At 44.4% G+C, this 23,673-nt stretch overlaps 1 protein-coding gene across 3 annotated transcripts in view; it reads left to right on the top strand.

Moving 5' to 3' along the window:
* Positions 1-23,673, top strand: part of adamts6 (ADAM metallopeptidase with thrombospondin type 1 motif, 6) — a 49,790-nt gene that overhangs the window by 5,990 nt on the left and 20,127 nt on the right. For all 3 annotated transcript variants that reach the window (XM_031875151.1, XM_031875152.1, XM_031875153.1), the window contains exons 6-15: positions 549-632; positions 1,545-1,690; positions 4,471-4,514; positions 7,044-7,149; positions 8,968-9,114; positions 13,431-13,572; positions 17,450-17,557; positions 19,288-19,433; positions 20,783-20,846; positions 23,193-23,295. In XM_031875151.1, coding sequence (XP_031731011.1) covers positions 549-632; positions 1,545-1,690; positions 4,471-4,514; positions 7,044-7,149; positions 8,968-9,114; positions 13,431-13,572; positions 17,450-17,557; positions 19,288-19,433; positions 20,783-20,846; positions 23,193-23,295 — 1,090 coding nt within the window. The remainder of the gene's footprint in view (positions 1-548; positions 633-1,544; positions 1,691-4,470; positions 4,515-7,043; positions 7,150-8,967; positions 9,115-13,430; positions 13,573-17,449; positions 17,558-19,287; positions 19,434-20,782; positions 20,847-23,192; positions 23,296-23,673) is intronic.

Here is a 23,673-nt window from a genome sequence, read left to right on the forward strand (position 1 = left end):
TGAATGTTTGTGATAAACTGAAGGATGAAGTGTTCCTTTATGTGTTGATGATGAATGTTTGTGATAAACTGAAGGATGAAGTGTTTCCTTTATGTGTTGATGTTGAATGTTTGTGATGAACTGAAGGATGAAGTGTTTCCTTTAAGTGTAGATGTTGAATGTTTGTGATGAACTGAAGGAATAAGTGTTTCCTTTAAGTGTAACAGGCTGTTTGTTCTTTTTAGAGATACGTGGTTCTCACAGGACAGACGCTACAAACATATGATGATCTTATAGAATGTGATGCATTGATGTAGATTAAACTAACCAACAGGATATAAAGGATTTTGCTGATACTTTTACTTCAGTAAGGTTTTGAATGAAGGAACTTTACTTGTAGTGGAGTACTTTCACAGTGTTGTATTAGTACCTTTACTGAAGTAAAGGATCTGAGTACCACCGTGTGCAGTAATGTGGTTCAGTGCTTAATGGTTGATTTGATGAGATGTTGGTGACATTTGGACACAATTTGTCTGACTTTGTGTCTTTTCTTCTTTTCTGGAGGTCAGGTTGCCAAACTTTACCGTGATGCCAGTCTAGGAAATGTTGTGAACATTATTGTGACCCGGTTGATTGTTCTGACTGAAGATCAGGTAAGAAAGACCCTCTTTCTACCTCAACCTGTTTTCCTCATTCATTTCACTAAATCATCTGTGTAGTATTATCACAGTTGTTATTACCGTGAGCCCTTTCTTTTTTTAAATAATGTCTGTACCTTCACCTGTAGCGAGTGTATAAGTGATCCGCTTGGCGTGAGGGAGCCGCAGTATTTTATGTGGTTGAAGGGAAGAGAGAGACTATTCACCAAATGGCCACCACTTCAGATGAAAGATGTTCTCCGGCATCTTCCCTCAGGGAGCCTCGATTGAGGATTCTTACATGCACTGTACATGTGTATATTCGTGTGATGAGAGAAACAGAGTGCTTCCTAGCAGCTGTTTTCTTTTCTAAAGGGGTCGAGGCGGCTCTTCATGTAGCATCAAACAAGTTTTCATGTATAATGGAGCCGCGCTTTGATCCATAAGGAGGGAAGTACCAGTTTATACGTTGCATAACAAACATTTTATGGTGAAAGTCAGTCACTGAGGGGCGGTTGAGTTGTTCAGTTTTTTGTTGTAATCAATCAGCTGCAGCATCGGCTGGCGATGACATGGTTTCCTATAGTTGAACCCATTACATTCACGGATTTACTTTAGATGAATTTTGCAGACTCTACTACAACTTCCTCAGTTCCCTTTTCTCCTGCTTGTCTTCTTTCCACGTCTCCTGCTTTTTCTAATAATCCCGTCCTTGTTTTACTACTTCTTTGACTCATATAACTCTGGGGATGTCCTTGACCAAAGACATTCTGAGTCGACTAACACTCAGTCCACTTGTCTTTTAGTTGATTTAATCGACAGATCTGTAAACCTGAGTTTCTCCACAGAGAATTACTCAAAAGCACCACTTTGTAATACAGTATCAAGTTGCACTGTTCTGCATGTGTGTTGTGTTGTCTTTTGCAGCCTAACCTGGAGATCAACCACCATGCTGATAAGTCTCTGGACAGTTTTTGTAAGTGGCAGAAGTCCATCCTATCTCACCACAGCGACGGCAACAGCATTCCTGAAAACGGGATGGCCCACCATGACAACGCTGTCCTAATCACCCGGTAAGTGTAAGCTCACATCTTCTGCACCCGCACGGACTGCATTTTTGCTCACACGGCAGAATAGTGATTCAGCATGGATTCACGTACTTCAAAGAGTAAGAGTTTCAGTTGTTACGTTCGCTGTGAGTAGCACTCATCTTCTCATTTTGAGCAAATAGGTTGCAGGTTCTGTGCTTGTTAAAAGCTGTGGAGTCCCGGTTCAGCTTCAGACTGTAGCTGTGTGTGTGTGTGTGTGGGTTCGCTAACAGAGGTGACCAGCAGCTTCAGTGCTGAAACCTCCAAATGTCCAGTTCCCGTGCACAACCTTTACCTGTAAATGTGAAAGCTGATGCATAGACTTCAGTTCTGAAACCTGAATGTGCTGTTTGGTTTTTTACAGAAGTACTGTACCTGTCATACTGCAATTTATGTCGAGGGTGTTGCTATAAAACAGCAAACTCTGTCATTACCTGGAATAGGCTTCATTGTTGCCAGAACTGTTTTGGCCACATTACCTAGCAACTAAAGTATATATATCCCCCCCACTAGAGAGAGGATGGCGTTCTGTGATTGACATGGGCTAAAGCCAGCGTTTTCACTCCCTGGGCTATGAACAAAACAGCCTTTCTGTCATTACTGTGCTCTTGCTTGTTGTCTGTCAGTTGATGTTCTCCAGCTCCTTTTAGCTCCTCTTGTTATTGGTGGTTTTAGCTTCACGAAGCACCGGCAACGAAAGGCTGCTTAGTGGAGTCTAGATGCAACAGGTCATGGGGTTTTGTGTCGATGATAGATGTGATCGCCTGTTCTCATTGTTTTTAGATACCAAACAACTCACGCAACCGGCTGACTCACAGATACACCACAAGGGGGCACTGCGTTTTAAACACGTCAAACTGCGCCACCCACAAGGACAGTATAGGTGCTGCAGGGTTCAGGTATTGTTGTTGGCCAACCCGGAAGTTAGCATCACACTGGTTCCCCGAACAAAATGGCAACGGGGTTTTTCTTTGGATTTTGGAATATCGCAGAAAATAAACTGATGATACTTGTGTGTTTTGTTCCGCAAGACAATATTCACAAATGAACACCTATCTTATGATTTTTGAAGTGTAAATACAATCGCCAGAATTAAAAAGCTAAGAGGGGAGGGGCAGCGGAGTTGATGGCCCACATCAACTCTGCTGGAAAGGCATGCCCTTAATGTACCTCAGTAAATCACACATGATAAAATATTGGTGAATATGGAGTCATTAAAGTAGAGCGAGTAAAAACAAGGCAAACGTAGGCGAGAGATGATGAGATAAAAAGCTGTGGGGAGGAGGCAGCTGAGCTCAGAGATGCTAACATTGGAGATAGTATAAATAGCTGATGGTAGACACCAGGAAGCCCTCATTAACCACCATGTCTGGAGGAGCAGTCAGACATTCCTAGCAATGGTGGAATGCACAGAAAATAAGTTCCGTATGATTTTAAGGTGGTCGAGGCGGAATTTCACTCAGAGGACACTTAATTTAATTTATGCTTTTGGAGTGTTTTTGTCTTTGGATCAGTGATCGAAATTGAAATGATTAGTCCATAAATCGTGCAGAAGCTGCAGCTTCTCTAATGTAAGAGTGGAAACTGAATGTCTTTGGGTTTCAGAGTGTCGGTCGGTTACACATTTAGACGATTAGGTGACGCATTTTTCTCCATTTTCTGACATTTTAAGAACTTAACGATTATTAAAGGAAATAAACTTTGGATTCATTGATAATGAAAAATAATCGTTAGTTGCAGCCTTAGATCCAAGGCATAAAGATATGTTATGATTATATTGTTTGCTTAATAGTTTATATATATATACCACACTTTACTGAAGTGTAACTTTTGCTTTTCAGTGTCTAAAAATGTAAAAAGTACTATCAGTTAAATATATTTAAATTATGTGTCCGAGGTCCTGACTTATCTCAACACTCAAATGACAAATAATTACAATTTGACACATAATGATATCATCATATGAACTGAGACGTTGGTCTGTTGTTAGTATCAGTATATTCTACTACAGATACTTCCTCATCGTCATCACCAATCAATGTCCAGCAGGACGTTTAAAGTGGTTCACCATTTTCATCTCTGTTGCTTCTTCGTCACTCTCGGCGTGTCGGAGGCCGCCTCGTTTGGAAATGTTTGGAAAAAAAGACACTGAGGGAAATTAGGGAAATACATCAAAACAAATAGACGTCCTTAAACGAGCTCACGTTTAAGGACGTCTGGGAGGGAGGGAGACAAGAGGGGGAGAAACGGGGAGAGGAAGAGGAGTTAATGGGGAGAGCGAGGGAGACAGAGAGGGGGAAGAAGAATGAAATTAAATTAGCTGTGCTCTTTGTTTTAATAGATTAAAAGCTTTAGGAATGATTGGATCATTCATTTGAAATGTATGATGTGGCTCAGAGTGTTGTGGCCTCTCTCCCCCCCCACCTCCAGTCTATTGGATTACCTGTATGTGAGTTACGGGGGTTAACAGTCGGGACACGAGTGAGGCCTTTCACTTTACTCTCACTCTCTGAGCTCTGTACTTCCTACAGGCTAATAGACGCTATGGATGGAGGAGTGAACCAGGTATTCTCAGGAACCAAAACCTGTCACGACTTCATTATGTGCTGTTGTTATGCTAAAGGTTGAGATTAGATCTGGCCAGACTGTGTGATTAAACATGGAAAGAATGGAATGGCAAACAGCCAGTGGAAGAAAATACTGTACATGTTTAAAAAAAAGACTTCATTTAATTATTCGTTTTCTTATTTTTTGCCCGTCCTAAGGTATGACATCTGCACCTACAAGAACAAACCCTGCGGTACCTTAGGTGAGTGGACTAGGCAGATGAATGCATTCTAACATGTGTTTTCTTGCCAAATTGATAATCGTAGCTGGTGTTGACTCTGTGATTCTCTGGATTAGGAGTTCATTCTTCTCTTTCTCTCCCCTGGAGAGGTTTCCATTTTCACGTTTGGCCCTTCACCGTGTCCTCAGACAAACCTTAGTTAGCAACCTTCACAGTCTCCTTTTAGAAGAACACCAGACGGCTCCTGTGAGACATAATGAGAAGGATGTTTTCACTTGTGTTATTATAGCTCCTCGGCGACTCCCCTCTGTCGCATCAAGGCCACGAACCTGGACAGCCGTGGTCAACCTCCTCACACGGCCCCCAGTTTATAAAAGCCCTCTCAGCCTCGGTTCGTCCGAGGTGTTTACACTCCCACTGGGGGTTGAGGGAGAAAGGAAAAGGTATGTGTTAGGGAGACTTGGGGGGATAAAGAGGAACGTAGTGACAGGGGGGAGGAGATGGAGAAGAAGAGGAGGAGTTGAAAGGAAAATGGAACGGGAAAAGGACAATTATAGGGAGTGTTGGAGCATGCAGGAGGGAGATAGAGTGGGTGATATGCTGGTTGTGATGGTATTAGGTGGTGGGAAAAAGGACAGCAAGCAGTGGCAGAGACCCCCACTCCTCCTCCGCCTCCACTCTGTCTGTCTCCTCTTCAACCCCTCGTCCCACTTAAAGCCTCCCGACCCATCCAGCCCTTCTCTCCCCATCTTATCTCTGCAAAGGCCCCGCAGGCACCACAGTATATCTTGGAGGTAATATTGTGACTTCAGGGGTGGTTTGACAGATTGACCGCATTCGTCACATTCCCCGGTCGCTTTAATTGCACTGGCATCTGCTTGGCTTCCTCGTTGTCTCAACCCCCAACCCTTCTCCTCCCCTCCCCACCTCCCCTCCCCTCCTCACTCCCTCTCCTCGCGGGGATCACGCTGCCCGGGTCAGATCTCTGGCCTTTAGGGTCGCCGAGTAATCACGGGGCTGGAGATAATGCACAGTTCACCCCGGTGTTGAGAAAACAACTTGCAATGCAGGGTGTGTGTGTGTGTGTGTGTGTGTGTGTGTGTGTGTGTGTGTGTGTGTTTGCGCTCACCCTCGACCCCCACACACATACACACTTTACTCTCTCTCAAACACACACACATTCTTAAACTAATCGCAGAGTAGCCACCCTCTTTCCTTTCCCTCCCTCTCCTACTTCTTTCTTCACCTTCAGGCAGCCTCTTCCCCTGCAGTAATGGTTTCAGTGGCCTCCTGATTTGCGAGTCTATTCTTGTTTAGCCTCTTAGTGAGGAGAATACAAAAGCCATGCCACTTTAAGCAGGGAGGCAGGGAGTTTGTGCAGACTGTTTAATTAACAAACTGTATCTGAATCAGTGCTGACCACCAAAACACCATCGACTCACTCCAGTGTGAATGAAGGTGTTTCATGTTTATCGATATCGCTCTTTGACTGCGTTGGAAAGCTGCGTCCGTGCATGCAAAACAATACATCGATTAACAGACATCTGCCTCTTTCTCAGTAGAGAGAAGCTTTGATTGAAAACTGCTGACAGTAAATGTGTTTCCATCCACCTGTTTTTATGCCCATTTTCAATTTGTGCATAAATAATAAAAAAAAAGGAGAGAAATCTAGGTGGAAAAGTTGGTGTGTCGATTAAAACAAAATGCAAAGAGCAAAACTAAAGTGATACAGTTTTGTTGGCACACACTGCTGTAAATATGCTCGTATTGCTGACGATCCATGTAATACTTCTCCCATTACAGCAGTAAATAGAAACGTACATTAAACCGTTATTTTCTTTTGCAGAATTTCTCTAAATTTGGTTAAAATTTGGATGCAAACTTTACTAGTAAGGTCTGATGATCATCCAGAGTATCAGGGACATGCTGTGGATTATTTAATTCATTAGAGAGGAGGCAGAAGTAGAGTCCTCTTTACTCAACACACAGGTAAAGAGGACTCTACACACACACACACACACACACACACACACACACACCTGCTTTGCTTGCGCTGTCATATGATCCTCTCTCCAGTCACCTGTAGATGTAATCTGTGAAGAATTGCCTCCTGTCTCCTTATCTGACCTGTCAGGCTTCAGGAAAAAAAGGACCTGCGACACCTGGATTATGGAGAGGTTTCAACTCTAAACACCCTCACCCCTTTCCTCTCTCCCCTCGCCCTCGACTCTAGTTTTGAAACGAGGAAAACATCTATATTCCCTGACAGGTTTCTGGTGGGGTGCGGTGTTGGTGAAGGGGTTCTTGTATTCCCTTCCTTGGCTTGCGTTTCAGGCGATCCCTTGTTACATGAATTGAAATGTATAAATCTAACTCTGGTCTAGACATTTTCCAGTTGGTGACGCTAAACTCAACCCCCCCCCTGGTGAACAGGAGATCATATGGCTGGAATGACCATGACTCCTAAGAATGCTTGGTCTTGACCCTGTGTTTGTATGTTTGTCTGGTGCGTGTGCGTGTGCGTGTGTGTGTGTGTCTGTGTCTGTCTAGGCTTGGCCTCGGTGGCTGGAATGTGCGAGCCGGAGAGGAGTTGCAGCATCAATGAAGACATCGGCCTCGGTTCTGCTTTCACCATCGCACACGAGATTGGCCACAAGTGAGTTTTTAACCCTTATCTTAATGTAACATAGCAGTGGTGGGACAAAGTCAATGGGATTCATGCAAGACGGAAAGATTCACTCTCAGATTCTCCCCTCCAGACACATACAGAGACTCTGCTTTGAATAATAATTTGTCTGACATAGTTTTTCCCAAAAAACAACATTTGAACCAAAATTGGCCTCCAAACTAGTTGTGATGTCACAAATCCTGCTTGCAAGTGGACAACTTCAGACTGAGATTTAAGTCACAATGAGTGACTTCAAACATCCAAGTTGAAGTTACTACAAGGAACTTTCAGCAGACTCCAGCAGCGTGTTGGTGTTGGCTCACAGAGAGCAGAGGCTCTGCTCCTGGAGGAGGAGGAGGAGGAGGAGGAGGAGGAGGAGACGACGCTGCTGCTGCCGGGAGCTGAGCTCTCCTTCCTCCGGAGCTCTGACTACAGGTCAAAGGCTGCGGTGAAGCCGGATCTGGGTCTGTCCACGGTGGACCGGTCTCTGCTGGAGGATCTGGGTCTGTCCACGGTGGACCGGTCTCTGCTGGAGACTGAGCTGGAGGAGTTTCTGGTGAACCTGCATGAGTTCTTCTGGTTTCACCACGTCAGATATCGATAGTTGTTCTGAACGGTCACACTGGGTGAAAAGCCGTCATTGAGATGAGGGAGATGTGATATTTTTGGAGTCTCTCCTGGAAGAAGTTTGTCGTGTTTCACTTTTTGAGAATGTGATAAAAAGGATTTAAGATGATCTGAAGCAAAAGAATGAATTTGATATGCAACAACCGCGTGCTCTTTAATAATTGCTCTTAAACAAACATCGCTTGCTACTTGAGTTCACCAGACCTGCTCGTAGCCTTCTTTTCTTTTCCCCTCGTGCAGACGTCTTGAACTGTATCTCCACATATTTCCTCATGCAAATGTCAGTGTGTCGACATACCTCTGGCTCTTTCTTCCTGAATATAAAGCAAAATAACGATGATGTATTAGTCTACGTATCCCTCTCGAGAGAGCTCAGCAAGATGGCGATTTCCTTTATTATGTCTCGTGTCTGCTTCTGTTGTGGGGCAGTTGTAAAAATAGTCTCTGCTCCTAGAGGATGTATAAAAAAAACACACAGTGCAGCGGGGTTTCAAGCGGGCTGATTTATTTCCAGAGTAGGGTAAAATGTCATAAACGCCAGCCTTAGAAAAACAGGCTCAGGCTGTGCGATGTGGTCGGGGTTGTTATATACATTAGACCTGATTTGTGCTCCCGGTCTGTAAGGAAAAGTAAGCTTTGACATCCTGCTGTAACGGGAGATTGTTTTTCCCCTCAAATGATATCCAGACAGATAAGGTCTGAAAAAAAAAAAAGAATTGTTAAAATGATTTATTTTCAGCTTTCAGTGCAAAATAAATTCTCAAGCAGCTTTCATAACAGACCACAAGGTCGGGAGCTGTTTGGGTTTTGGATCTCTCCGTGTTCTCTGGTGCAGCGATTGATCTGGAGCTCCAGTCGGGGGGGGGGGGGGGCTGGACTCTCCCGGCCTGCACAGACCTGCAGCCGCTGATTGACAGGCAGGCATCAAGAGTGGTGATTAGAACTTCTTTCGTTCCTGCCGAGCTCCAGACAGGGTTTGACCCTTGACTTCTGGCTCCCCTCCACCTCCACACAGCTGTTTCAGAGCCACAGAGCTCCATCTCTTACAGCCAGGGGCCACTGAGGGAGACGTCCTGCGGACAGTCCGCTCTCATCCCTTCAGTAGCATGAAGGGCACTTTCAGACCAGTGGTCGCTGATGATCATCACAGCCCACTCAACTTTATTTTGTGTGTTTCAGTTTCGGGATGAACCACGATGGGATCGGGAATTCCTGCGGCACCAAAGGCCACGAGACAGCCAAGCTGATGGCTGCCCACATAACAGCCAACACCAACCCTTTCTCCTGGTCCGCCTGCAGCAAAGACTACATCACCAGCTTCCTCGAGTAAGTGGATGCTGGTTGCTCATCTGTGGAACGGTCTGCGTGTGTGTGTGTGTGTGTGTGTGTGTGTGTGTGTGCAGTAGAGGAAAAAGGTGCACGCCTGTTTTCCAGCTCGCTTGCAGCCACCTCTCTTTACAACCGGCCGGCCCTTGCGGTGACCCGCCAGGCTGTCTTGTATGCGAGTCCTTTCCCCGCTTATTCACATCCATTTCATCACCGAGACTCCTGCCAGACCTCCTTGTGGCTTGCGTATGATAACCGGGTGCCTTCCACCCGACCGTCCTCGCACCACAAGGCGGGTGATGTCGGAGCTCATGTGGTGATTCGTAGGCCAGCTGCCTCCGACCGCCGCTCCGCTGTTTCGTGGATAAGGTCGAAGAAGAAAAGAGCTTTTAAGTGCGCAAATAAAATGAAGAGTAAAGCGGTGACGTTTGGCAAAATGAGGGATTGCTGGCTGAGTAATGCCAGACTAGCATGGTAAAAAACACATCAAACCTACGCGGGTTTAGAGAAGGCCAGACAGAACATCTGGAGCTGGCCTTCAGAGTTTGGCAGTGAACAGATACCTGTGATCAACACAGCACTGTATGAGGAGCTGCCTTTAGAGGAGATGAGATATGTTGTGAACAAGCTTAGTAATAGTGTTTGATCTCAAGTTAAACCAGATTTATTTTTAGTTTAAAGATTTAAATCATGTTTCATATTTATGTTCATTATTATCTACCCAGAGTGTTACAGTTAGATTCTTCGCTTTAGGATTCACACTAATGAGGACATCATTTCCAGGACTTACTCCTGAATCTGAGTCGACACTTATAACTATAAGGATCAAAATCGATGCAGCAGAACCAGAGATGTCTTCATTTATTATTCCATACATTTGTCTTCCTTATCCAAACCTAGTGCCTACGTTACCCACGATGCAACTCAACTGCAGACGGTTTGGTTGGAGTTATCCGTGAGCAGAGGTCTGGGAACCACACTTCTTTCTAATTCCACACCCCCAGACTTTTAGACTCAAGTGACGTCGAGTCAGTTGATCAGACGTCACATAGTTCCCCCTGGAGACACTTTCTTTCCATGTGTGCAGTAGTAAACGGACTCTTTGATGAGTAAGTTATCGGCGTTCCTGACACAGAGCCTCGCCCTGCTCTCAAACTAAGTATCTGATAGATTTCTTCTCTTTGGGGTGTGCTCGTAGCTGTGGATTGAAGCCTGACATTTCTCCACAGACTGAGCTCTGGGCGTGCTGTGAAACTGATTCATTGTGTAGGAATATCAATCAGAAAGTGGTCAGGATTGTTCCCGCAGACGAGAAACATGCTTCCATTCTTCTTTAACCATCACAGAATGAGGTCAAGGATTCCACGTCTTTGTAACATTTGCAGGAACGACAAGGTCCTCTCACTATTTATGCTTAATGTGAGACGGCCCGGAAAAAGAGCAAGAAATTGCTTGTTTGCACTGCAAAGGCAGGCTGGCTGTAAACTACTGCAAAGAGCCGCACGGACAAACTTTACAATAGAAACAGAAACAGGGTCAGCTTCACCTCATTCCTATTTTAGTCTCTCTAAGGGAATGCAGCAGACTTGGATCAGGGTCTTTAACTGTGGCTCTCGGTGCTCATTGCCCTGCTGTCTCAATATGTGCTTGTGCAGCATAATGTGCATGTATCTGTGTGTGCCAGTCTGTGTTTGAGTGTGGTGGAAAAGCACAGGTTTGTGCAACGGACACATAAAGAACACACTCAAAGTGTGATCATTCGTCACTCTGTATAATAGAGCCAATTTATTGAAGCTTGCCAGAGGCGAATGCCAATATCTCAGTTTGTAGCAGCTTCTCGCACACTGCAGTTCCTGACACACAGCCTTGTGGGGAAGTGTCAGTTGGATGCGCTGCTGTGTGTCTGTTTGTGTCTTCGTGTTTAGCCAGCGAGGCCCTTCAAGACAGACGATAATAGCCGGCGTGGTTGTCGGATGATGTTTCCGGCTGAAAGCTGTCAGAGGAGGGTTCGTGAGCGGCGCTTGTGACAGAGATGACGGTGTTGTGTGCCAGCTTCCAACTGGGACACAAAGAGCCGCTTCTCCGCCGCTCCGTCGGGTTTCCCGTCCGGCTCTGGCTCGAGTGTCTGAGGATGACCAGAGCTGTGCTCCAACAAACAAAGAGACAAAGTGCTTTTAAGCAGAATCAACTAATGCTCAGCCTTTAAATCCCCCCTATTAGTATCAGTCTGTTTCTTGAGTTTTTTTGTTTTCATTTTGGTTTTATTGCCTTTAGCTTTTATGTTTCTGACAAAAGGTTTTCTGTCTGTAAACTCCAATTATCCTCCCTTTCTCTCCCTCAATCACAGCTTTGGAAATCGCACAAGCTTCTTCTAGCCAAGTAAACAACTTTGGCTGTGGTGTTGGCCTAGATTCACCGTCTTGCTTCAGCGATATGTGGCGCTTTGTTTGGGACTTTTAGCAATGGTTTATGAATGCACTCACAGTTCAGTCATAGTTTACGCTCCCAAGTCTGCAAGCCAGTTTGTTGTAAATGTTTAAAGGCTGGCTGTTTGGGAATATTAGACTCTCAGAGAGCACATATAATCTATTAAAGATGATATTAGGCGCATGTGACTCAGGAGGATTGTTAGGTTCGTCTGATTTAATCATGCTGCTGATCAGCACGGTTAATATTTAATATAAAGTTTGCTGATGTTCGCGCTTATTAGAGGATATTTCCTCTCAGCATAATGAATTTGGCTGAATCCATCGGACAGGAAGCATTTGCGACGATGTCAAATAATAACCGCTGTGTTTAAACTTTGACTATTTTGTCTCTCTCCAAACTAATAAATAGTGAGTTTTGCACTCGGTGCACAGGGAGTCTGAGGACCTCAGAGACCGATTTCTCTCTGTCTCTCTCTCTCTCTCTCTCTCCTTCTCTCTCTCTCTCTCTCTCTCTCTCTCTCTCTCTCTCTGTGATGAGAGCGTCCTCCGAGGAAGAGCCAAGAAGTCGGATTATTCCATTCAGTAACTGAGAACAGGGGATGTGGAATCTGGAACATTTAAATGCTTAAAATGCATTTTTTATTTGCTACTCTGATGAAAACAAACAGCATGTATCAGATGTCTTCAAAACAAAACTTTAAAACCTATTTCAGTGCTTTTGCACATACATTTAGTGCCTACATACCCACAAACTGTGAAATAAGATGACCCAAATCATTTCTTTTACCTAAAAACACGTGATACAACAATCCATGCAGGCGTATTAGAATATGAATATATCTGAATAATCAACAGAACACATCATCAACCATTTTAGGGACCATCTCTTTGTTAGAATTAAGTTCCAAAGCTTCTGGGAACTTTTTTTAAAGTTTCATATCTATCTGTTTGGATAAATATCACTGGAGGTAAATAAGAACATTTGTGTTGGGTGAGCGGCCCGTTTCATATTTAATTCAGTCTTCTTGTCTGCTGTATTCTGGCCCGAGCTTCAGTTCTATATGAAGCCTGGCTCTCAGTTGTTATCGTCACCAGGCCCACTGTTCCTTTCGAGGGATGGCAGGAATTCCCCTGCATGCTGCAGCTGCCACATCTGGAAAGAACACAGTGTTATAGTAAATAGTCATCGTGGTATTTTGCCCTGAGAGAGTCCTCTGACTGAAATACATCTTTGTTTGTTTATTGGCACTCGCCTTTGGTATGATCTTAGTGCCTTGCACATTGGCAATAGAGAGAACAAATAAAGAATAATACAAAATCTTTAGTCAGTGTCTGCCCTTATAGATGGGGCGAGAAAAGCACCCACATTTACACGAGCTCAGCATCTCAACCAGAACAAAAGAATCTGCTTCTTGGCTGAAGAGTTTTTATTTTAAAGCTACTAGAATACAAAACAACAATGTGTGTGTGTGAGTTCTTTGAGAGTGCACATATTTCTATCTGACTAAACAGACTAAACATAATCAGAGGCCTGGACATATGACCCATTGCTCTCTTCCCTCTGTTATGTTGCTGGTGGATGTGAATATAAGCTGCGATAATAGAGAATAGTGGAGCACAGAGCCATGTACTCAGACAGTGGTGCTTCAACCCTCCCTTTGATGAGGAGGTGTTGATGTGTGATGTCAACATTAACTACATGTCATTTGAAATGTCTGATAGGCTTCCCACCGCGCTAGTTTGGTGGTAAAAATGAAATGAGTCAAGCAACACCAGTCAAGGCCTCACAGAGGACTTTAATCTCATCTCTAACTGTTCCATCGGCCGAGTGTAGAAAGGTTTCTTTGTGTAAGAAACAATCCTATTGTAGGTTTGTTTTTTTGACAGCTCAGGTCGGGGGACGTGTCTGGACAATGAACCTATGAAACGAGACTTCCTGTACCCAACAGTGGCCCCGGGGCAGGTGTACGATGCAGACGAGCAGTGTCGCTTCCAGTACGGAACCTCTTCACGCCAGTGCAAGTATGGGGTAAGAAACCAGCATCTTTCATCTTCTCCCTGACCCACAGGGGGGTCGCTGTCTTATGTTTGAAGTGCTCATGAAACTCTAGTTCTCACCGTGGCATTGCACACACAGGACTGGACATGGAAAGCATGTAAACAAATATATTATTCAGATATGAACAGATATGAATAGAATATTTAGCAGTAATTGTCCCGAAACAGTGCTGAAGCCAGCTGAGAAAAAACATCCATAAATCAATTATAATCACAAGTTATTAGACCTTAAAGGATCGATTGGCAACTATTAGCGATATTGTGGCTCCTTCCTCTCTGTGACAACCTGCTTTTCACTCCGCCATTGAGTGAAGGTAAGAAGACACTTTGGATGAAAGTGCTTTAAAACATGGATGAAAGTGCGACATAAGGTTTTGTATGAAAGTGCAAAATAAATGACGTGCAAATGCAAAAACCCCGATCCAAAGGTAACTGATAAAACATTTCTTAAAGCTCCGATCTCCACTTTTAATAAGAGGTGTTGATGTACAGCTACGGCATGTTCGGTCTTTACTGACAGTTTTCTTCAAGTTAATATTTCCTTGTCGAGATTAAAGGTGGGTAAACATTGCGAGGAAGATAATTGTTTTATTATCGTCTGACGACTAGAGCTGCGTCGTGGGTGTCTTTCCACGCGATGCCTCATTCTCCTTTTTAATCTATAAACGACCCAGATGAAGAGATGAAGGATTGAAGCCAACACTCCCCTCATCTTTAAGTCGGTAATGATGATGATTCAGCCCCCCCCAGTAATGAGAAAACCTCAGCGCATGAAGTGACGCAGGCAGTGAAAGACGAGGAACAACCACGCGGTAAAACGAGCGGTTGAAAGAAAACCTCAAAGATTTAATGAACAATAACGTGATATTGTTTTGCGTTACGTAAATATTGGAGGAGAAAAAAAACAGAGATTAGCTGAGATCATAGAGTTATTTCATTTCATTGAAAGACAGCAGATTATAACGGGCCCCCAAATCAAGCCCTGTTATTTTGGCTCCTAAGCTCATAATTGTGGTTTGAGATCGGCATGAAAGACACACATTTATGAGCGTATCGGATTCCAGGAGGGATTCAACGAAGCTGGATCGGAGTTTTTTTTCATCTGACAAACAGATCTATTGCATACGGCCATCTGGGAAAGAGATGCCCTCTGCGACGGCTTACAGGACAGACGCGACCACAGAAATGGATAAAAGGTCTAATGAGTGGAAGAGTCTGGTTCCTGAAGCCCAGCCTGCTGAACCTTTTCCACATTTTGATGAACGTTTGTTGTATTTTCTTATCAGCGATGGGAAACGAGGCAAAGTTTAGCCACAGCACGTTAAAGTTTATCTCTAATATTACAATAAATAACGTCATATTGTCGTTTTAATATTTCATGGTGAAACAAGTTTGGTTTAGACTGTAAGATAACAACATGATTTGTTGTTTTTCAACCACAGAAAACTATAAAATTCTAACATTCATTCATCTTCAGGACAGGATGGGAATGTACCACCACACACGTGTGCTGTTCAACTGGGTTAAACTGGGAACGGCAATGTAGAGCAGCGGTCCCCAACCAGAGGGTCCGGACCCTATAAAAGGTCACGAGGTGATTATTCAGATCAGGAAATTCTGCTGCATAAAATGTAGTTTTATTTTTCACACCTTTTCTCTCATCTTTGTGTAATACTGGATGGTTAAATGCAGAATGAGCAGGATTTTCAGACTGATACAAAAATAATCCCTCTCAGTCAACACATGAAGTGCAGTTAAAACATAGCAAACAGGTGGACGATTGTAAGCACGCGTCCATCAGGAAGCTACAGAAATGGCAGACAGAGCGCCGAAAACCAATAACCCTTCGTTGAGCCGTTTGTTTACAAACCTCATCCCAGAAAATCGACTCACTGTGCCTTTGAGAATGGTTCCGGGCAGCTTGTGATACTTTAGGTTACTTGTACCTTTTAGCGGTTTCCCCAAACGATAAGTTAGGCTATCGTGAAATTTCGGCAAAACTAATTTCCGTGCTAATTAGCATATGTTAGCATGCCAGCACACTACACTAAGGACTGTCTGGCTGGCTGTAGGCTCTTCTCTTTATTATTTTGTTGTATCTTAAAAACCTTGTAAAACTATTAAATCTGTGAAGACATTTTGAGTTTAAAGACCAAAAGAGTTGGTGGGGATATTTAGGCTACTTTAAAGTAATAATCTTGAAGATTTTCCTTTAAATACACGTCTGTTAAGTCACCGTCTATTAGCCGAATGGTGATTGAGCCAATGGCCCTCTGATGAAAGCCCTTACACTCCTAGTATTATGAACTGGGTCTTTAGCAACGGTCCCATTCCAACTGAGATCCAAAAACATAGCTGCAGTTACCGCATTTGACCACAGGTGCCGCCAAAGAGGACGAAACGGAGATCTTCGAGATTGTAACTTTAAAGATGATTTGGTGGGTTTGAGGCTCTGATTGGATCAAATCAAACAATCTAAGAAGGGAGAGTAAATTGCTGTTTAATTGCTCACGAGTCAAACCAACAAATACTGCTTTGTGTTCAGGAGTCGCGACCAAATGAGATTGAGCTATATTTCACTGTATATGGCCGACGACACCTTCACGGGGCTTCAACCAAACTCAAAACTTTTAAAGAACCGCGGGGGGGTCCCACACACTTATCACAGCGTGAGACTGTGTCAGAGGTGGGAAAAGTAACACAGATGTCCAGAGAGGAAGTTCAGCGTGATTTACAGCAATAATTTGGTCATTTTTTAGGCAAACGTGACACTGAGCTGAAGGTATGAAAAACAAACAGACCTTTGATGCCTATGTTAGCGAGGCCCTTTACTCAGTGCCCCTGTTCTTCTTCTTGTTCTCTCGTTGCATAAATCCATCAGGCCCACATCCACACTAAAGGCCGGGCCGCTGACCTTTCAGCGGGGCCGAGATCGTGAACTGGAGACCGCTTATTGAAACCAGCTGGCAGAAGGGGAAGCGCTGCAACCAGAGAGTGCTAGTTTGCCGCTTTATTTAATCTGGATAGACTCGGGGAGTCGCGGGGCTGCAGTGTATTTACTGACCCCGCGGGGTCAGAATCTGTGCGCCGGATCGTAACTCTTCTTCATGAGCCCGCTCTTTTGCTGCACACAATTGTCCCGTAAAAGCCTTTTGAAGTGGAGACGCGGGGGCGACCCGGCTCGGTTTAATGGGAAATCTAATGCGAGGTTGTGCAGCGCTGCTCTCGTAACATGTGTTCACTTTATGGTTTTATTTATTTGGAGGCAACTTAGTGCTGTCTGCTCACTATCTCCCTCTCACACACACTCCCTTCCTTTAGCAATCTAAATGGATTCTCCTAACGCTCCAGACTTGCGGAGTGAGGAGGAGAAGACGGAGATGTTTATTCAGACCGCTCAGTAATACTCAAGATATTTGTTAGGCCCACAAGTCGTCTTTATCTAGGACTTGGGAGGCCTGTTGCTCACTCTTTATTTCCCCGAAGAAGCAGAAATTGGATTTCTCGAACTGATGTCACGGTCCCGCGTGGTCCTGAGGTGAACGTGAGCAAACGTTAGTCACGGTGTTGATCCAGCTGACTCTTCATTTCTCATAAGAGAACATTAACGGTGAACCTCGGCGTGTTTCTCAAGATGCACCGTGATCCGAAGCACATGGGCTCTGAAAGTTTCTCAATGTTGTCTCATCAACTCCTCCGATTTGATCTTGAATCTCTCAGATTATTAGATGAATATCAACGTGTTTGGAGAAGAAAAACACCAAATGCTACCGATAAATCATCCTCACCTTTCCCAGTCTGCCCGAATTGACTTATTCTGACCAACTTGCTTTTGCCTTCTTTCCTAGGAAGTGTGTAGAGAGCTCTGGTGCCTTAGCAAAAGCAACCGCTGTGTAACCAACAGTATCCCTGCAGCAGAGGGGACTCTGTGCCAGACTGGCAGCATTGACAAAGGGGTAAGTCATCCAGTGTTTCTCATGCATTTAAAGACTCGCCACATATTACCGAGCGGTATCTAGGGATGAGTGTGGTTTTAAAGATATCCCTCACCCACGTATATCAGGAGGGAGACATTAATCAATGAATATGAATTCAAACACAAACCTCTGACCTGTGATCTCTCTGCTAGACGCAAAGTTCAGGTATCGGGAAGGAACAGATTGTATCGGACAGCTCTATTTACAAAACCTTCTCTGTGTGCAGAAATTAGTGGTAACTCACTGCCTCCACTTGCATCTGTTCCTCTCTGGAACGGTGCACCGGTCCCTGAGTGTGATCTCATGCTATGCACACACACACACACACACACACACACACACACTGACAGACATGCAGGCCAGGCTTTAGGTCATCAGCCCACTGTTGATGCCAGCCAGGTTAGGGGAGACAGTTTTAACACGGATTACGTCGGCCATTGTCACCGGATGGCCCGAGGTCTAAAAGGAAAGAATAGCAGAGTGTCACGAGCTGTCACCCGTGATTACCATTAGCTCAGTGGAGCCTTTGAGGACCGGGGCCCACGGACAGGGTCCTGGACAACACAGGGGGCCCCAGGTTGAGCCCGGGGGGCTTTGGAACAGCTTTCGGAGCAGCTTTAGGAGAGCCAGTGGCATACCCTGTCTGCCCCTGCCGGGGGGACAGCTTCAAAGGAATATGAATGTCAGCCGTTTCTCACCCAGCGTGTAATGGAGAGAGGCCCTTCCAACAGGAGCAGGGAGAGAGGCTGAGGGCAGAGGGAGGCGGGAGAGACACAGAAACTGACCAACAGAGAGAGAGTTTTATTGTGTCATTCGGGGGCCCTCCGTGTCTCCGCCAGTCTCCCTCCTCCCGATGCTAATCTGGTTTAGACAGCGTCTCGGGACGTGAATGAGCAACTCGGAGAAGGAGGACGGTGGAACCTCACCTTGACCCGTCCCCGTCTTCTTAACCCACTGACACAGTTGGAGAGACAAAGGGGCCGATTCTGATCCCCTCTTCCCTCTGGAGCCGTGCACAGCTTAGCACGAGGCTTAAGACGCTCCCGAAACACGGCACGGTGCTTTCCATCCCTCACCTGCCTCGGAAACCTCCTCACGCTACTCAGGAAACATTTAACAACAACATGAACACATGCACAAGCTAGGAAGCTGCTCTGTTAATTGACGTTTCATTTGGAAGAGGAAGATTGTGATATTTCTTTGTCTCGCTGTAATAAGACAGACATAAAGTTAATATAAATCTTCTCACAGCACTCTGGGAAAAAACAAGTAACTAAGCACAAATCCCCCAAATGTTAAACTCTACACCTAAAGTGAGTCACCAGTTACCTGTGATGACGGGAGAGGAGAAATAACAGGACGAATGTGGAAATTAAATTATAGGGCTAATAGTGTAGTCACAAGTTAGTGTGTGTGTGTGTGTGTTTTTAAAGAGAAACACGAATGTGTTATTGTATAAAACATCAGTCAGATTCTGTATAGTCTACATTTCACTACCCACAGATACACGTGAATGTATTGTGAGCTCAAACGCAACTAGAAGTGACACTGAGGTATTCTGTGTGGTAATAATGTTATGGTGAAGTCTCTAAAACAATGTGTCTCAGTGTTTCTGTTGTGAAGAAATGAGTCAACTCTACTGCCTGAAGACTCAAAGCCTCTCTCTCTCTCTCTCCCTCTCTCTCTCTCTCTCTCTCCCTCTCTCTCAGTGGTGCTACCAGGGGGACTGCGTGGCGTTCGGTACCTGGCCTCAGAGCGTGGACGGAGGCTGGGGGCCCTGGTCGACGTGGGGGGAGTGCAGCAGGACCTGTGGGGGCGGTGTGTCCTCCTCCATGAGGCACTGTGACAGCCCAGCGTAAGTAGGCAAAGTAAGCCACAGCAAGCTGAACACACACATCCAGGTCCTGCCTACAGGTGTGTGTGTGTGTGTGTGTGTGTGTGTGTAGGCTGTGTGGATGTATGTTACACCTGAGTGGGAGTAGAGCTAATACGTCTCTGACGCAAATATTCCTCCGTCCAAGGGAAAAACTCCCATAGTGGCTCTTTCATTACAGTTTAAGATTACTTTTCTTAAAAACAGTAACAGACAACCCATAACATGTCTTCATTCAGACTAGTGGAAAGAAAGCATCCAAAACACACATTTAGATGTTTATTTTACTACTTTGTCTGTTTGTGTCTGTAGATTTCTCCTAAATTCACCAAAAGTTACTTTACACTTTCATTCCTCTCTATGTGCTGAAGGTTAACACAGAGGCGTTTGTTCACACATCATTCAGAGACTTATTTATATCACATGTTATACTTTTGTGTGATTTATGGAGTCATACAAAGAGATATCCAAAAAGTCTTTGTCGTTTAAATCAACTAATCGATTAAGCATCAAAATCGTGTGAGTGTTAGTTGATCATTTCCTTGCTCGAGGACAGCCCCGATAGTGTTTCTTCTTCTTTCAAAAGAAGTCTCGCTGCAGAGAAACAGACATAAAATCCCCTGAAGAGGGTTCATTCAAGGCCGTCCTGGACATCTTCTAATGTAACTACAAACACAGACATTAGTCCTCATGATGTTTAAGCTGCACCGATGTAGCATGTGCGAAGCTAAGTTAAGACACAGCTCTCTCCTGCAGATAATACCGCTGTCTTTGTTTGCCAAGAAGACGTTTGGGGATCTCAACCCTTCTTCGGTCGTTGCGTTCCTTTGTTTTTGGGAGCTAGATATTACGTCAGACAGGTCATGGGGAGACACGGAAAATGAGCCAGGGTGAACCAGAGGGAGGGGGGAGGCATAATGTGAAACACCTGTGTAAGGTGATCGCTGGCGCTCAGTGAGGAGGGGAGGCAGAGAAAACACCGGCCTCTAACACATTCATTACTTAGTCGAGGAAGAGGAGGCTAATGAAGGCGAGACGAAGGATAAGACGTGTAGAGTCGACGAGGAGAGAATGAGTTCTACCGACTCTCCCGAATCTAAATGTCACGTCACACTTAAGAGCTCTGAGAGCAGCTTGTGTTTCATGAATGAATCACCGGCTCACACACTCAGCAAAAGCAGCAAATGCACAAACACACTTTGTCTTCTGGCGTTCACCAAAAATGTTGCTGACTTCCATTCGCCAAAGATGATTTTTTGTTTTGATGTTGTGATTTACGGTGCTTGATGTGAAGTGTGTCCTCTCTCATTTCATTCTCCTGTGTGTCTCAGCCCGTCTGGAGGAGGGAAGTACTGCCTCGGGGAGAGGAAACGTTACAGATCTTGTAACACCGACGTGAGTTTCTTCCCCGTTTTCTTACTCTTGTCTGCTTGGTATTTAGAGCAAAGTATACAAGTGACTTGGAGACTAAACTGTCCTCCTGATGGATGCTCTGGTTTGTAGAGGGGACTGAGATAGTTCTGACCCGCCCCCGTCACACACACAACTGCTGCACAGCGTCTTATCTTACAGGCTTTATAAGGAGCATGTTAGCGAGCAGCGCTACTCTGCCTTTGAGCTTTTCTGTTTTCGGCGATCCAATGTGACTTTTGGAGATTATTCGTCTCTTTGTCACTTAATAGTTCACATATTGTTTGTGATATTTACTCGAGTCGACGATGATGAAAGTTTCAGAGCACATTTCATGAAAAGCAATTTTTAATTATTTTTTTGTCTGGAGAAAAGCTTTAAACAAATATTTAACATGGCTGCAATTTGAAATCTCTGCTCAACTATTTCTAGGTGGTTTTTTTCACAAGGTGAAAATTGAAATAGTTAGGGCCCTTGTGGACATTTAACCGCAAGCCTTAAAAATAACAGCCGAGAGCAAGCACTGAGTGTTTTCTTTGGAAAACAAACAACATCCCCAACCGCTAGTTCATCACACTGACCACACCTTGTCCAGGGAAATGTGTGTGTGAGCACCAGATGTACACACACACACTCACACACACTTACATGCATAAATGCTATTTTTACATTGATCAGCTGTCAGATAGTATCTGTAAATGGTGCCTCCGGCCCTTCCTGTTGCTACTACGTCTGTCCTGTGGGAGGTCACTTTGTATTGTAGCGCTGCCTCCGTTAGCATGATGCTACATGCAGCAGCTATTGAGAAATGAATCACCTCTCTGATTGGATGCAGGCCCATTAAAGGGCAAAACGGCATCAACCAATCACGTTGTGCGGAATGAACATATTATTCAAGATATACACTAAGTGTACAACATCTTGGGCTCTGGGGTGATTGTTAGAAGTTAAGCAACACGTGCATACCACAGAAGAAGATCCAGTTCCAAAGAAAAGAGTCAACTCCTCCACACACCTCTGCACTGATTTATTTAAACAAGAGTTGACGTTTTGGTCAGAGGGACCTCTCTCAAGACATATTGAGGTCCCTGTGACATGCACATAAACTTTTTTTGGGGGTTTTCTGACATTTTACGGACAGAACGATAAACACGAGCAGCAGGTAAATCGATGATACTTACTGGCAGCTCGACTGATGTGATCTTTGAAGTTCTTTCCTCTGTTTCCAACACGTGTTCGAACATGTAAATCTCATTTGGGCCACGTGTCGTCGTTTCAACACACACTTGTGATAATATTATCCTGCCTCTTCGGACTCGATCTGCATGTTTGATGTGCGAGTTTAACGCTGGCGCGTTGGAGAAAACACTCGAGCGGTAATGAAAGTGGAACGCTTTCAACATGTGAAATACAGCTCTGACCCGAGAGCTTTTATTTGTCCCGGGGGAGAGTGTTTTGGGGTTTCTAAGGACCTTTTCACACCAATAAAGTGTTTCTTTCCACTTTTCTTTTTTACTGGAGCAACATCAACTCACCAAAACAAAGCAAAAACCCTGCAAATGCAGAACACACTGTTCTCAATCAGGAGATCCAGCAGGCTCGTCTGTTTTAATGTCCGAAGATCAAATAGGACATCTCATGCAGACTTTGTCCAGCTGGTAATAATGATGCTGTCTATGCAAATAAAAACATCCCAGAGTAATTCACAAATGGTAAAAACTAACTAGGCTGCATCTTTAGATCTTTAAGGAGTTTTAGCTCCTTCACTACAAATCATGCACTTTTCTTTCTGACGTTTTTTTGAATGCATGCAACAGATTTCTGGATTTATGGGTGTTTTTGTTCCAGTTATGCATCGCTTTCCATTAATTTTTCTTATGACATGAAAATCAGTTGGCAGACTCTTAAAACTTTGCTTTGTGTAATCCATCACGGTGAACATCAAGTTTATTTCTTTCTTTTTTTCCTAAGTTACATAATCATTGCTCGGTAACGTTGGCAGTTTAATAGGGAATTGATTAGAAAAGTCTGTTATTGCTTTACTCCACAACAGTCTTTAATACTTATTGGAAAATATTTTGATGTCAATAACAACAAAAGAAAACAGCCTCCAGGCTCCATGACATCTCAAACATTATCAGTGATTGGAAAATATGCAACCAGAAGAACAACAAACATTTGATCCATTTTCTCAGTCAGTCTTTCCATCTCGTCTGCTGTCGGTGGACTGAAGCGTCTTTTCATAGATGTTGTGTGGAGATGAATAAAATGGTGAGCAGTCTACTTGATACTCTAATTCTTAAAATGTTGTCTCTTTTATTTATTTTTTAGGCCTGTCCTGTAGGATCTCGTGATTTCCGAGAGAAGCAGTGCGCCGACTTCGACAGCATGCCTTTCCGTGGGAAGTACTACAACTGGAAGCCGTACACCGGTGGTGAGTTCAGGACCGGGTTGCACCAGCTGTTCGTAAATCCTTTAAAGCCCCAGAAGACTCGGCTTCACTGATTGATTGAATGTGTTCAGGGCTTTTAATAAGTTTGTGTGTAAAGTCCGTCTTAAGCTCCAAGTAAATAATAACTAGTTTGAAACTAGCAGTTACCAAAATCTACCATAAAAATATCTTAGTTCAGTGCTGTCGGAAATGGGGGTGCTTTGGGGTACGGTGTCAGCTCCCAGAGGGGACCGGAGGAGCAGAGAGGAGGATCTGGGTCTGTCCAGGGTGGCCCGGTCTCTGCTGGAGGATCTGGGTCTGTCCACGGTGGACCGGTCTCTGTTGGAGGATCTGGGTCTGTCCACGGTGGACCGGTCTCTG

Source organism: Anarrhichthys ocellatus, unplaced genomic scaffold, assembly GCF_004355925.1.
Source record: "Anarrhichthys ocellatus isolate YVR2014 unplaced genomic scaffold, GSC_Weel_1.0 scaffold87, whole genome shotgun sequence".
Classification (NCBI taxonomy): domain Eukaryota; kingdom Metazoa; phylum Chordata; class Actinopteri; order Perciformes; family Anarhichadidae; genus Anarrhichthys; species Anarrhichthys ocellatus.